This window comes from Trematosphaeria pertusa, assembly GCF_010094035.1.
Source record: "Trematosphaeria pertusa strain CBS 122368 unplaced genomic scaffold BU26scaffold_26, whole genome shotgun sequence".
NCBI classification, from domain to species: Eukaryota; Fungi; Ascomycota; class Dothideomycetes; order Pleosporales; family Trematosphaeriaceae; genus Trematosphaeria; species Trematosphaeria pertusa.
In genome coordinates, this window is record NW_022987237.1 from 475,232 (window position 1) to 489,445 (window position 14,214).

At 53.4% G+C, this 14,214-nt stretch overlaps 6 protein-coding genes across 6 annotated transcripts; 3 read left to right on the forward strand and 3 right to left on the reverse strand.

Annotated features, from left to right (window-relative positions):
• Positions 1 to 1,060: 1,060 nt before the first annotated feature.
• Positions 1,061 to 2,368, reverse strand: BU26DRAFT_187083 (uncharacterized protein). Its single transcript, XM_033820472.1, has 3 exons — positions 1,877 to 2,368; positions 1,684 to 1,727; positions 1,061 to 1,636 (listed from the first exon to the last, which is right to left on the reverse strand). The coding sequence occupies exons 1-3, from the start codon at positions 2,209 to 2,211 to the stop codon at positions 1,176 to 1,178; spliced, it is 840 nt and encodes a 279-aa protein (XP_033676084.1). The 5' UTR covers positions 2,212 to 2,368; the 3' UTR covers positions 1,061 to 1,175.
• A 383-nt stretch (positions 2,369 to 2,751) lies between these two features.
• BU26DRAFT_572305 (uncharacterized protein) lies at positions 2,752 to 3,865 on the forward strand (the record flags this gene model as incomplete). Its single annotated transcript, XM_033834232.1, has 3 exons — positions 2,752 to 2,772; positions 2,827 to 2,863; positions 3,090 to 3,865. The coding sequence occupies 3 exons, from the start codon at positions 2,752 to 2,754 to the stop codon at positions 3,863 to 3,865; spliced, it is 834 nt and encodes a 277-aa protein (XP_033676085.1).
• A 384-nt stretch (positions 3,866 to 4,249) lies between these two features.
• BU26DRAFT_187236 (uncharacterized protein) lies at positions 4,250 to 10,583 on the forward strand. Its single transcript, XM_033820474.1, has 2 exons — positions 4,250 to 5,205; positions 5,259 to 10,583. The coding sequence occupies exons 1-2, from the start codon at positions 4,634 to 4,636 to the stop codon at positions 10,411 to 10,413; spliced, it is 5,727 nt and encodes a 1,908-aa protein (XP_033676086.1). The 5' UTR covers positions 4,250 to 4,633; the 3' UTR covers positions 10,414 to 10,583.
• A 13-nt stretch (positions 10,584 to 10,596) lies between these two features.
• On the reverse strand, positions 10,597 to 11,112 carry BU26DRAFT_391796 (uncharacterized protein; the record flags this gene model as incomplete). The annotated part of the gene is made up of 2 exons (XM_033822707.1): positions 10,597 to 10,746; positions 10,828 to 11,112. Coding segments are annotated over 2 exons (435 nt in total), but the record flags the coding sequence as incomplete, so codon positions are not given.
• A 249-nt stretch (positions 11,113 to 11,361) lies between these two features.
• On the forward strand, positions 11,362 to 12,996 carry BU26DRAFT_525609 (glycoside hydrolase family 28 protein). Its single transcript, XM_033830546.1, has 2 exons — positions 11,362 to 11,857; positions 11,908 to 12,996. The coding sequence occupies exons 1-2, from the start codon at positions 11,582 to 11,584 to the stop codon at positions 12,922 to 12,924; spliced, it is 1,293 nt and encodes a 430-aa protein (XP_033676088.1). The 5' UTR covers positions 11,362 to 11,581; the 3' UTR covers positions 12,925 to 12,996.
• Positions 12,997 to 13,186: 190 nt separating this feature from the next.
• On the reverse strand, positions 13,187 to 14,210 carry BU26DRAFT_586701 (alpha/beta-hydrolase; the record flags this gene model as incomplete). The annotated part of the gene is made up of 3 exons (XM_033834666.1): positions 13,187 to 13,482; positions 13,543 to 13,868; positions 13,923 to 14,210. 3 exons carry the CDS (start codon positions 14,208 to 14,210, stop codon positions 13,239 to 13,241), a joined length of 858 nt encoding a protein of 285 aa, XP_033676089.1. The 3' UTR covers positions 13,187 to 13,238.
• Between the last annotated feature and the right edge of the window lie 4 nt (positions 14,211 to 14,214).

The following is a 14,214-nucleotide window of genomic DNA, read 5'->3' on the forward strand; positions in this document are numbered from 1 at the left end:
CATCCACCGTGCCGTCTGTGTGCTAGTAGAGTACTGTGCTAGGGCTGGTACTAGTAAGATGCAGGATCAGACGAACGGAAAGACGTCTGTACGCCCATCGCCCTGGATTCGCGGTGCGCCAGAAAGCTCGTTGGCTCATAGTGACAGCAGCCTCTTGCATCCGTCGTGGTCTCGCTCGATATCAGACGGGCGAAAATTGCGCAAGCCAGGGCTTGGCAAGTCGTGACAGCAGCGTCACTCCATGTCGTGTGCTTCCCGAGGTCTCCAGGCCGCTGCATGCGAGCAGGGGTGTAAGCCTTAGCCCCTTTCTAGAAGCCGTGGCCCATGTTCTGTCGTATTCTCTTGTTGTAGCCAACAACCAAGTGTTACCCCCGTCCAGGGCTGTTCCAGGATGCTTGGCACGAAAGTATTCTCACGTGTGTCGTTTGATTGGTTGCAACGCTCTCCACACAAGAAAGCGCCTACGGCGTCTCGTCAAAATTGCTGTCGTCATGAGAATGCTGGGTGAAGCAAGCGGGTGGTGTCCACCGGGGACTGGCCGCCAGACTTCAAAACGCATCTCGTGGTCGATTACGAGGGCTTGAAAAGAATATGAAGGTCGCCCAATTGTTCGCCGCAACTCAGACACGCCCTTCTGGCCAATCCCTCAGCGGCACCCAGCTATGTGGTAATGGAAAGCGCTTCGGGCGCAGACACGCGGGATTCGCGTCAGGAGAAGGTGGATGCCGCCCCGAACACCAGATCACCCTGACTCTAGCTCGAACACAAATGCTCCATGACGTGCGATGCGATGCCGTGTCTCGGTGATCGAAATCAGACGCTGGCTCGATGTCTACCAGATGGCATTCGTCACATGAAGGCGTTGGAGTGGGTTCGAGTGGCCGGCGCAATAAGGAGAAAAAGGAAACATGCAGGAGCCGCGCCCACCTAGGCAGGGTTGTTAGCGACGCACAGTCCATAGCCTTGCCCATGTGGCTTGAGAGCCGGAGGTAACAAGGACCATGCATAGTCTGCAGGCGATCAGGTGTCTGAGAAAAGCAAGGGCGGCGAAGGAAGGGTTGGCAACGACCGGAGGCGGGTGAATAAATGTATTTGCGGGCGATGATTAACCGGGGTATCTGTACTGTAAGAAACGAAACTCGATAGCAGGACTGCCCACGCTTGCAAGGTCTGCACTAATTCGCCCTGATGTTGTGCAAAGGTATGCTTTTCCCGGTCTCCTCATCTACCACCCGTGTCCTTCCACGATCGCTGAATTTTCCAATATTGCCCATCTTTTTCTCCGTGACCCAAACACGCAGCAGTATCACATACCTCACGATGAGGAATATGATAATTGCTCCAACTAGGATGCCCACGATATAACCAGCAACTTCGCCGTCCGAATTCGTGTCCAGGTCGAGGAAGTCGTAGACGTAAAATCCTTCGGTTGCATGCGTGATATATGCCAAGGCTAGGTATGACGCGAGGATCAGGACGATTGGAATAAGATGGAGGAAAGGTAGCGGTTCGGTACGGGGGAAAACGATCTCGAACAGAGCATACACAGCGTTGAGCGCGTGCTGCGAGGTATTGGACCAAGTCGCGAAGGTGGAGGGGAAGCCGCTGTCCGGTGCCAGAAGCGCCCAATACACGGCTAAGGCGAGTCAGCATAGACCATCCTGAAGGAATTCAACTGCTTGCCGGTTACAATCCAAGGGTATACGACAATGGTTGAATAGTACATGCTGGCGGCACAGTTAGCAGATGTTCGGATCAGGGAGAGAAGTTAGCCCTTTACTATGTCTTAGGTCTTTACCTACTGGAAGGCCTTCAGGAAAGGCTTTCCGCAAGTAAAAGCTGAGACATGCTGGAGTGTGTACCGCGACCTACGTACCTGTGGGCGATCTGGAAAGCTCGCGGCCACCGGGAAAGGAACGGCGTGCCTGTGAGCCAGTAGCTGCAGGTATGGAGCGCGCTGAAAGCATAGTAGAAGGCGAGCCCCCAGTACGTCAAGTTGGTGAAGTACGAGAAGGAGTGTCTCGATTCCGCGGACAAGCTATGGCTGCCATTCCACCCAAAGATAGTGAAGAGCGTGACGAAAGCGTAGAGCGAGAGGAACGTGCGAATGCCAAAGAGTATAGCTGGTGGGAGAATCCAAGAGGTCTCGAATCGAAAGGCCGGGTCGAAGCCTGCCTCGTCGCGGGCCGCGGGTCGCTTCCAGAAAGTCATGTTGCTGACAATGTGTATGGGCAATGCGCATGTATGATCCAAGGGGCCGACAACGACGAGAGCTGAAGGTCGGTATCGCGGCGCAGCAGCGGCCTGCTCGCGTGGTGTTGAGCCGAGTCGCGCTGAAAGGACTCCGGAGATTCCCAGCCCAGGGCTGTGACGCCGAGTCCGAAACGCGACGGGAGCCTGCCCAGGTGGCAGGGATCGTGCCACGTGACTACGCTAGGCGCACATCTCTTTTCATTACCGGTAACGTTACAGTCCTCGCTGCCCGATGAAAACCTCGTAGCAGGACCTGATACGCACGGTCCCTCCCCCTCCCGCGCCTTTTGGAAGATGTACCAGGTGTGCTCAGACAAGCTCGAGCGAGGCCGTCTCTCGAGCTCCTGGCTGGTGGCGGCACACCCATGGTCGCTATAAGCCCCAAGATGCGGCGGCTTCGTACTTATCCTCCACCATGACGGCAAGCCCGACACCTCAAGACCGACACAGCGCACCTGTTCGCCGTCACTACAAGCGGCTATCCACGAAAACTTCGCCATGAGTGATTCAAAGGCAAGCGTGAGACCCTCCATAGTCCTTGGTTCTGGGATGCGGTTACTGACCTGCAAATAGAAGGCCCAAAACCTGGCTCGAATTAGAGACAACCAGCGTAAGCTACCCCCGTACTATCATTCCTGGTCACTCCTACTCTTAGGCAGTGTGTCCACACATCTATGCCCTAGTAGAACGTCTTAAGTGGGCATTTCCTACCCCTTTCACCTCCCTGCCTGTGAAGCCTGCGCCCAACCTCGAACTGTTCTGCGTAGATATGACTTCCGCATTCCCCAGGCGATACGCTCAAGACAGCCTGATCAAGATGTACTGATCGGGCGCAGGAAGATCTCGAGCACGTCGAAAAGAATACCTCCAGGAATTAGAGGCCAAATTGCGCGGCTGCGAGCAGATGGGCATCGAAGCGTCTGCTGAGATTCAGATCGCGGCCAGGAAGGTCCTCGAGGAGAACAGGAAACTTCGTTTGCTGCTCCATGAACGAGGCATTTCGGAAGCCGAAATCGTTACAGCCATGGGCTGCCCGAGTCACCAACCCTATGAGCATGTTTCCGCTGCGCCTGCTCTCAGTGCAATGCTTGAGCGGCGAATTGCATGCAATGGTCCTTCCTATGTCGACTCGCCGATCAGTACGGCATCTTCAATCTCGAAGATGGGCCATAATACCCCAGCGGGCCCTCCACTCTGCATTCCGGTGCAACGCACGACAGCTCTGAGCAGCAACGATTCTCCCAGCCCTCATTCAATAGTCTCGAGCATGGACACGCCACCTGACTTTCAAGGCACTCCATTCTACGGCGTATCTATGACGCCAGCTCCCGAGATCAAAACAGAGGATAACGCGCCGTACATCCCCTACGATCAACCCTTCACCAACTCGTGGACATATGCAAACGATGTGCAGTATGTTGCGGATCCTACCAGCTACTACAACAAGTCTTCATGCGTAGATGCGGCGAACATCATTCGAACAATGCGCTCCGATGTTGGCCCGGAACTGGAGGTAGACCTCGGGTGTCGTGCGCCTGGTCAGGACTGCTACGTGAACAACGCGGTCGTCTTCAACATCATGGACAAGTACGGGAATCCACGAGGCGTGTGAGAGCGAGCACACCTGCTGGACTCTCTGGGCGCAACCCACACGACGCCGCTACTTAACAGAGCGACCCCATCATGCTTCAGCTTCAACGACGTGATCCGAGATATATGCGAAGGCGCCTCGATGTATGAGACTGAGGTGCTCCTCACCTGGTCTGGATACACTCGCACCGTCTCCGCCCTCCACGTCACTGGCCTCTGCGACACTCACCAAACCTCACTCGAGCCGAAAACCGTTCCCCAGGCTATTGAAGGGATACCATAACGATATTGCTTCTCTGTACGAAGATCGAGAGCTAAGGCGCTCTGATCCCCCTCGGGGTATGAAGAAGCGAATAATTTCGTCCTCAGCTCGACATTCGACACACCACGCTCGATGAGCCCTTGCTTCACCCTACTAATGCCGATGGGTACCACGTTTTCAGCTGAACATTTCGAATCACGCGTCAGAAGTGCCCATGTATGCACTCGGCTGTTGTGTCGCTGTTCTGTACAGTGCGGTCGGGCCCGGGGCAAAATGACCCGTCGCCGGCTGTCGACTGCGATAGGTCGCTCCAGACTTCAATCAAATATAGAATACGTCTTTATACACCGTTTCGCTCATGTTTGTTATCAACTTTTCTCGCTACGCTTGCCATATCCGGCACTGCTGGCAACCTTCATTGTCCCTCCAGAACAAAGCGCGCAATCCGCACGCCTACCATAGTTTTCCATCGGGTCTGTTTGTGTCTTAGTTTGATTAACCCACTCTTACATTCCATCTGCCGCAAATATGCCGCCGAGGAAAGGCGTAAAGCGTGTTGCGAAAGCAATTACCGACAAGCGCAAGACGAAAAAGGCGAAGCATTCCAATGGAGATGGCAAATCACCGCCAGCGATACCCGGAGGAACGAAGCGCCGGTCCACGGTTGATGAAGGAGCAAACAAGGAATCGGAGCGGAAGGAAGTTCAGTGGGTCCTTCCTGAGGACGCTGGCAAGAAGAAAGATTACGACGAGAACACCGCTCGAACATTCGCCCCCCTGCTTTATGGCCAACCCTGGGCCGCACTCATAAATCTACAGACAGGTCGATTGCAACAAGCGCCTTTCCGCTCTCCAGTCTTCAGAAAACCGGAACGAGTCAGCCAGCGGGACCTTGATCGGGCGCACACCAAGAATAAGAGCAGTGGGGCTCTGAGACGCTTCTTCGCACAGATCCAGGCGGACACAAGCAATGACTGGTCCGTGGGCGGTTACAATTTCTCCAATTTCAGAACAGCTTTCAGCGGAGAGGGAAATCATGCAGTGGTCGCAACCGAGAACAGCCACCCCTTCATGCTAGATCAGGACTATGCGATGGAAGTGTAAGCGTGCGGCCACACAACTCCCTATGGTCCTGCTAATATAAAACACATAGAACTGTCCACTTTGATGAAGGGGATGCGACCGCCAGCATCCACATCGTTCGGAGAATCCCTTCAACTGGCGAAGATGCGGGTTACTCTATTTTGCTTCCACAGAACACCTCTGTCACAGTCAATGGGCTGACGTACACAAATGAAGATTGGCCGGATGACTTCGTCATTGGACCACTCCAGTCCTTCGCTATCATCGAGCTTCTCTCGCAACCGATATTCTTTTGGAGAAGGAGAGAAGATGTCTATTTTAACGCCCCGTGTGAGCCGACCGTATCGCAAGAAGAGTTCCATCGTAGAGATAACGTCGGCGATGGGGTAGAGTTGGACTTGTCATGGAGGGGCTTGGAATTCCCGAGCGGCGAGCGGCCCCAAGACTTAAGCCTTGAAATAACGGCTCAAGCTGATATACCCCCTGATGGACGTGTTCCACCGCATGGTACAGGCTACGGATTCGATGATAACTCGAGCGAAGAGAATGAGGACGGAACTGAAGGCCTCGAAGTCGAAGAGGGGGATGAAAAATTCTACCAGACGGCCAAAGACGTTTTCTCTGGATCCACACCTTGTGACTACCTGCGCCGCCAACTTAGCGGACTTGACGGCCCGATCCAACGATACCGCGACGAGCTAGGTGGAACCCTGAAGCACCATATTGTGGATCTCGTCGATGCAGTCTTGTCCGGGATAAATGCTCTGCAAGCGGAAAATGCTGGCTTCAGTATGATCGTCGAGGACCGGTTACTGCGTCCAGGAAGACCTTCCTTCAGCGTTATGCGGGGTAACGAGGGTCGGCCTTGGCTGGTGGTTACACAGTTCAACCAGAGCCAAAACGTCACTCTTCATGTCTTGGATCCTATGGTTTGGAATTCCAAGAAAAAGGACCGCAAGCAGATCTATAGAGCCAGTTTGGATAGAATGTTGGGCGAGGGATGGCTTTATAACATCGTTGGGGACGTCGAAGAAAAACTCGGTGCCTTGCCACTATATGCTTCGTGGGCTGAGAGCGCTCAGACAGTCGACTTAGCTCTGGCCGTCACCTACACCGTTCTCAATGCCTGGGCGCTGGCCATGGGACTATTCCCAGATCCACGCTTCGAATTGCACCGCGGAAAGACAGAAGAAACCGATTTCCTTGACCACGCAGAGAGCATATTCGCACTGGCTTTGCGCGGTCGATATCTTGACTGGAAACTCCTGCTCGCGTTCTTTATATGTCACGGATATAACAAGGACGGTGACGTCTTACCCCCACTCGATCGCCGGTTCAGCCTCCGTGGACGGTCCGCTCGCAGCTTACGACAGAGAGAGCTACAAGTTGACAGAGCATGGCGTGACGCCAAGGAGCAACTGGAAGTCATACGTGTGGTGCAAAGCATTGGACTCGATTTAGGGAGCGGGACCCCTCATGATGAGGACTTCCGGTCTGATACACAGACAGACGATTTCAGGGAGAAGGTCGTCAAGACTCTCATTACGGAGAACGCGTGGGATCCTACCCTCTCTGATGGGGACCTACAAGAACGCTACAACAGACTCCCTGCATCATCACGACGTCCCTCGTCGTCGTCGTTTAGACAGTCCTCAAGTACATCGACTGCATCTCTTCGCTTTGCGCAGGATCCTTCAGACATACCAGCAGAGTTCGACCCTTGCGAATACTTCAACGAGGCGTTAGGCGATCTGACGGGACGATATGGGTTGCGCACAGATATCGAGCCGCAGGCACTTGGTGCCAAGTACATCTTCGATAGCATAGCTTCTGTAAGTCAGGCGATCACCTGGATTCAACCTCTTACCGAAGGCCTTGGAGTGATCGACTACGCGACACTGGAATCATTCATCTTCGGGAGCGAAGAACTCCCTGAGTTCCCTTCTTTGTACGATGGCAGACCACTATTCCTGCCCTGGACGGAAAACAATTATAGCATGCTCGTCGCTGTACAGGCGCATGTGACGGATGAAAAGAAACGGATCACAGTATCAATGCTCGATCCTGCACTGTGGCTATCAAGTCGCAAACAGCGCCTTCGAATCTACACCTCAGTGCTTGACCTGATTAAGCATATCCACTGGGACGACTACCTGAAGCCCGCGGGCTTCACTACAGAGGGTTCTGCATCTTGGATTACTTCTCTGCAAGCAGGAGAACCCTGGCACACCGGCTATTATACTATTTTCAATGCTTGGGCCATTTTATTTTCCCTTCCATTAAATCCGCTTTTCCGGCCGTCCCAGGACTTCTTTGAGCAGGCAGGTAGACTCATTCGGCTTTCGCTTGGCGGATTCGCTGACTGGAAGCTTATATGGTCCCTCTTGCTTTGTTCAGGGTTTGTAATGGCCGGAGAACCGGTTGCTGAATGCAGGATTACGAAGACCGTTCCTTCAAGGAGACTCGAACTGCATCTTTCAAAACTGAGAAGGAGATTTAAACGGCTAGAAAATCCAACGCCCGCCCGTAGTTGGACACACATATTTCCCCCCTCCAGCAGAGCACATGATGATATATTCCCGTCGGATGACTGGACGGCGGAAGATATTCGACGTCGAGTCCCACGATTAGTAGAGGCGGGTATAGCGATTTCGCATCTCCCTTTAGAAGAGCTGGGGGAGGCATTCAAAGTTCTTCGGAAGAAACCAACATCGAGCGACCCCGGCGACAACGTACCACAGCCCTTCGTAGCGTGCTCCTACTTGCATGACCGAATCCGAAAAGCGCTTGGTGGCCATTACGTGAAGAACAGTTTTGAGAAGCTCAAACAGGGAGGAGACACCGTCACTACGGAACGCAAAATATGGATGATGGATTCAGAAGTCTCGCTGGCGATTGCCTCGGTGACGTTGGCGATCAGCAACATACAAAACAGCTCTGGGGGGTTTAGTTTCCTGCACCAGGATAATGTCCAGCTATGTAATGCATTCCCGTATGAGGATCATCAGTTCGACGCCGCGATCCGTCCTGGCAGACCGATGATGGTACCGTTACAATATGGCAACCACATCGTCCTCCTTGTACTCCAGCTCAATGAACAGGGAGATCCGACAGTATCCGTCCTTGACTCGAGACCGTATCACTACAACCGAGCTCAGCGAGAACGTGTTTATGACACTGTGGCCACCATACTCAAACGATCGAGGTGGTGGCGCCATTTCTTCCCCGCAGAGGGCCAAGTGCCAATTCCCGAATACGCTACCTGGGTCCCGTGCGCCATCCAGATCGAAGACTGGACCTGCGGCTACCTGGTTATCCTAAATGCATGGGCACTCGCTATGGGCCTCCAACCAAACCCGCAGTTCAGGCCGGACTGGGACTCTCAATTCTTCAACGACTTACAAAACGTCATTCATCTCGTCCGCATTGGATCCGCCGACTGGAAGGTCATCTACGCTTTTCTGAGATGCTACGATGTTGTAGAGCAAGAAGAGCACGTCCCTGAGTTGAAGAAGTTCAGGAACACTCTCCGGGTAATGAGCGAGGCAAGTGTAGCCCAGTCGCTTCGGAATATTCGGGAAAGCGAAGAGCAAGCGTGGCAGGCTGTGGAAGCTTTCAACATTGAAAATGTTTCCAACCGGAATAGGATTGCATTTGGCGAGGGCAGACGGTCTGATATCCCATGGGGAAGCGACGGATGGAATGAGTCGACTAAGCTCAACATAATTCCACAGCTTATCAGCCTCGGTAGGATGAACCTGGATTACAGCGACGCGCAGGTTCGAGCCGACTTCCGTACATTTTACCCCGACATTTCCCGTGACCAGATGAGGGAAAGGGTCCAAAAATTTCTAGACCAACTCAAAAAGCAGAAGAAGGATCCCGTCCGACTACCCCCGGAGGAAACTGTTCGCCTTTTCCAGAACTATCTTAGCTTTTCGAAGGTCTCGAATCGGAAGCTACACGACGAGCGGATCAACAAGGCCCCCTGTGGGTTTTGGCGGGAATATGTGCTTTGCTACGGGGAGTTGCTTAAGAGAAACCTCTGGGAATCGGCTCAGATTCAGGATATCGGAGAGTACCTCGAGGAAGAGCAGGTGACGCTGGGTATCGCTGCCGTGGTCGAGTCCATCGATCGTCTGCAAAACGAAGAGCACAAAAATCAATGGGGCAGAGAAGTTCCATTCGCTGGAGGATTTACCCTCGCTTCGTCAAGGGATCTCCAATGCGGAAGATCAAAAACAGCTTATTTGGAAGATGCCCATGTGACAGCCTCGCGGCCAAGGAGATGCTGGCTTATGCCAGTTGTAGTTGATAAAGTTCTCCTCAAGGAAGTAGCTCAACATATCGGAGAAAAAGAGGGGAAATATGCGAAAACCCCAGAGGCAGGCCATATCATCCTCGCCGTCATCCAAGAAGTGGACCCCGAATATGAGGACTCCGCAGCGACACAACCACCAGTGCATGACCCTGCAAACGGGAAACGCTACCTCGTATACTTTCTAGACAGCTTACCTAGGTACCTCCGGGATGCGTACGACTTCCTCTTCGAGCGAATCATCAAAGCCGCAGGCGACCTGAACTGGTCTACCCACCGAGAAGGCGGACGCATCCCTTTCGAACGCGCTGCTCGACTAATCGAGGTTCCTCGCCAGACTAACAACTGGGCATGCGGCTATCACACAATCGTCAATGCCTGGATCCTAGCTCTTAGTCTGACGCCCGACCTCGATGCGCAGTACACTGAGAGGCTCTACAAGAACATCCACTTCATAGTGGAGCTAGCACTCGCTGGGTTATTAGACTGGAAGATGCTAGTGGCGTGGTTGTTCTGCTACGGGGTTACTGTCGAGCGGAGCGTAGATCAAGTACCGGAGAGTAGACGGTTCGCCGCAACCGTTATGCAGGAGGATGAAGAGTCGCTGCAAGTGAGAATATCCTGTATCTTCAACGGCAACGATGCTACTCTAACATTAGAGTATCCTGAGGCGAACCTTCCATATAGCCTTGACAACAACGTTGATTTCCACGGCTCAAAATGGATTTGGCCCGATGCAGACGAGGATGGCGGCCTCGAAAGAGCATTTGAGGAGGCTGATGAGTGGGGTCCTTTCGATCAGACGTACAGCTCGGAAAAAGACGAAGTGATAATGACGGATTATGGAGGACTTGAATTTTTGGATAGGATATCGGGCCCCGGTCCGCGGGTTGCTCTTTTGTATTGATGCAGATGTCGGCGAATCGTTTTAAGTTTGTAGTAATTCGACTTGTTTCGCTTGTCCTTTAGACCGCTCATGATGGAATGGGCTGCTCTCCTGATGTGAAGGTGGCTTGCGTCTCTCCCTACGCTATAGTGATATGCAGCGCCGATGCTACCGTCCAAACAAAGCTCCGAATAGACCGCCGCCGCCCCCACCGGTACGGCCTCCTCTTCTAGCCTCATTCAGCAGCCACCTCCTCAAAAAGTCTTTGTTCTTCATCTCTTCGGGGCGCGTGAGTTTCGTCTCGAATTGGGCTTCTTGTCTGCTCAAGGCGAGCAAGGTCGGCATCGACGTGATCTACGGATGAAGCATCAGTATCTTCTCCGACCACGTACGGTTACATGCGCCATCAAGATAGCGGCAGAGAGGGATGTGCACCATGTACTTCACACCCAAGTCCTCAATCAAGACGCTGTCAAGCTCCACCTCCACGAAACCCAAACCGCCTTCTGCCTCTCCGACCCGCTCATCCTCAATCAAGGCCTTCACAAGTGGCTTCACAGCCCGGCAGGTCGAACACCAGCTCGCGCTCCAGAAGGTTATGAGCGGACGGTTGGCGGCGGCGGAAAGAAGCGTGAGCGTATGGAGGTCTGCCGGGCTGCGGACGTTGTCGAAGATGCGGTTCTGGTGTGATGGCGTCGAGGAGCCGGTCAGGAAGCTGCGCCGAGCCGATGCGCGCAGCAGTTGAAGAGTCAATCGCTGGGAGAGGAGAGGCGGCCGCCGAAGAATCATTGCAGACTCGCGGGTAACTTGCAAGCTCGCGCCTTTCAGACCTCGGGAGGTGACGGAGGTGACGGACGCGACGTCATTCGGGGGTCCGCTCGCCAAGCCACTAGGATTACCTAAGCTTCGTCCACGCCCCTCGGTATATTCTCGTCCGAATGAGCTTCGCCGGCATCAAGCTTTTGCGGAGTATGCAGGCACCACCACCCGTCGATCGCGGGGCTACAAGGTAGAAGGTAGACGATGCGGAGAAGAGTGAATCCGGCAATCAGCGTGACGCCTCCATGCTCGTGCGGTACCATGGTCTCCGCCGGGGTGGGTTTATTATCCGGCTTGCTTTCATATACCCCCCTACGCTTCTATGCCTTTATCGTTCCCCTACAGTCGAGCTTCCGCTGGTCTCTTCGCGATGCTGTTCAACTCTCTTGTCTTCCGGCTATGCCTGTTTCTACCAACGGTCCTGGCCAATCCCTATGTACCCAAGGAATACCACAATGGCCGGAAAACATGTACCGTATACGCGCTCGGCAGCAAGAAAGACGACGTACCAAACATCCTCGATGCGTTTTCGGAATGCGGAAATGGCGGTACCATTGTCTTCCCCCGAGGACAAGAGTACTGGGTTGCGCAGCGCCTTAATCCTGTCGTCCATGACGTGAAGATAGATTGGCGTGGGCAATGGACCGTAAGTAGCAATCCACCTCCGAGACCCCCTGTACTAACTTTGCCCATTAGTTCTCGGATGACCTGGCTTACTGGCGGAACAATTCATACACGATCTACTTCCAAAACCATCGCGCGGGTTTCGTTCTTTCTGGCTCGCACATCCGCATCAATGGCCATACCACCGACTACACCCACATCAACGGAAACGGCGATGTGTGGTACACCGCTGAAGCTGGTAACACCCAGCCTGGACGCCCAATGCCCTTCGTCTTCTGGAATGTATCCGACGTCAGCGTTTCTGACTTCCATATCAAAGATCCCCAGCTCTGGTCTATCAATATCATGAACGGTACCAACATGATGTTCAAAAATATGAAAGCCAATGCGACCGCCACGCAAGCCCCATATGGCTCCAACTGGGTCCAGAATACTGACGGTTTCGACACCATGGATGCACGGAACGTAACCCTAGACGGATTGTGGTACCAGGGTGGCGATGACTGCATCGCTGTTAAACCTCGCTCATATAGCATCACCGTGCGCAACATTTACTGCCACGGAGGCAATGGCATCGCCATCGGGTCTCTCGGCCAATATCTCGAAGACTCTTCTGTTGAGAATGTGGTGATTGATAACGTTGACGTTGTCCGCTACAACGAGGATATGCACAATTGCGCCTATATCAAAACCTGGATGGGCCACCTCGTACCGCAGTCGTCATATGAGAGTGCCGGACAGCCCCGCGGCGGTGGATGGGGCAACGTAACCAACGTCACCTTCAGCAACTTCCGTGTGCAAGGCGCCGATGGCGTCCCATCCATCAACCAGGATAACGGCAACAACGGAAGCTACTCCGGAACGAGCAAGATGCAGGTTAACGACATACGATTCGTGAATTTTACAGGATATCTGAACGGGAAGACGTCGAAGGGGAGTGTGAGTTGCAGCACCGTGCACCCGTGCTATGATATCTACTTTGAGAACATCGACTTGAAGAGCGCAACCAATGGGACAGAGAATATGAATGGAGCTTGTAAGTATATTGCACAGGGAGGTGTGCATGGACTTGCGGGGAGCGGATGCTAGAAAGGCGAGTGGTAATAGAACACGGACGATATCTGCCCAAGAATAATGGTGGCAACCAAGAAGAGAAGCCCGAAAGTAGATTTCTTGTATGAAGGTGGTCTCACCCGCCACTTCAGGACGTCACCCTGAGCCTTAGATATTGCCCTCTGCTCAACTCTCAGAGCTTTTTTCCACCGTTCACCTCAGTTACTTCCACCTAGGATATCGCGCTTTACGTGTTGGTGCTGACGACTCACTCCTAACCAAAAGCTCGTCAACACCTGACAGCCGGTGCTCCCGGACACATTCTCCTACAGGAGATCTGAGCACACCGACTATGCAACAAACGCCTTATTCTCTTCCGGGACGACTCTTTCGTCACCCTTCCACTTTCTCTTTGGCCGAAGCATCCATTCGAACACTTCGAAATTTCCGTACGCCGCAGTCCAGCTATCGTGCATCAGATCCGGATACCGGGTGAACTTAACATATTCAGCTGCGCCATATTTCGCCAAGGCATTGAACATCTGTTGAGAAGCGCGAAGAGGAATGATGTCGTCCTTGTCGCCATGATGAATCCTATCATTAATCGTCAGTGTCGCACTTTCAACCTTCCGTACACATTCTAATTTAACCTACCAATGAGGCACGTCCTTAACCAACGTCGCCCTCGCCGGATCCCCACCCCCACAAATCGGCATCAGCGTCGCAAACCTCTTCGGACTATGCATAGCCAAATCCCACGTTCCATACCCGCCCATACTAAAACCCGTCACGTGCACACTCTCCAAATCCACCCTGTACCGCTCCACAATCTCACCCAGCAGCGCTGATAGAATCGACGCGTTCCAGCCATATCCCCACTCCATGTTCAGGCTCGGCGTCACTGTGATGAAGTTCTCCGTTACCATTTCGCAAACGTCGGCAGGAACGGGATCTGTGGATTTGTCGCCTTGCTTTGTTTGCTTGGATTTTCAGAGATGAGCGGCGAGTGGGATGGAAATCCGTGGTGGGAATACGCCGGATTTTAGGGCGTCATAGCAGAGGATGAGCTTTGGGACGCCGTGCCAGAGTGAGGCGTAGGATTCTTTGACGGCACGCTGGGATTCGCCGGCACCATGAAGGAAGAGTATCAGTGGCCAGCTTTTCTCCAGTTCTTTCCCGTAGTTTGGCGGCACGGAGACGAAGTGCTCGTAGCCGAATGGTGCATTGGATCGCCGCTGGTCGAAGAACTCGAAGGAGATGTGCTTTGTTTTGGCGTACGGATGGCCTGGGTCCTTGGGGGTGCTGGCATTAGAGAAGGCCATGACT

What these genes read in the sequence shown, in the direction of transcription:
- BU26DRAFT_187083 (XM_033820472.1), bottom strand. Translation starts at nt 2,211, where the DNA reads ATGACTTTCTGGAAGCGACCCGCGGCCCGCGACGAGGCAGGCTTCGAC. An exon ending in GCTTTCCAGATCGCCCACAG is followed by an intron (nt 1,728 to 1,876) that starts GTACGTAGGTCG and finishes CTGTGCCGCCAG; the next exon opens with CATGTACTATTCAACCATTG. An exon ending in ATACCCTTGGATTGTAACCG is followed by an intron (nt 1,637 to 1,683) that starts GCAAGCAGTTGA and finishes GACTCGCCTTAG; the next exon opens with CCGTGTATTGGGCGCTTCTG.
- BU26DRAFT_525609 (XM_033830546.1), top strand. Translation starts at nt 11,582, where the DNA reads ATGCTGTTCAACTCTCTTGTCTTCCGGCTATGCCTGTTTCTACCAACG. An exon ending in ATTGGCGTGGGCAATGGACC is followed by an intron (nt 11,858 to 11,907) that starts GTAAGTAGCAAT and finishes TTTGCCCATTAG; the next exon opens with TTCTCGGATGACCTGGCTTA.
- BU26DRAFT_187236 (XM_033820474.1), top strand. Translation starts at nt 4,634, where the DNA reads ATGCCGCCGAGGAAAGGCGTAAAGCGTGTTGCGAAAGCAATTACCGAC. An exon ending in CAGGACTATGCGATGGAAGT is followed by an intron (nt 5,206 to 5,258) that starts GTAAGCGTGCGG and finishes TAAAACACATAG; the next exon opens with AACTGTCCACTTTGATGAAG.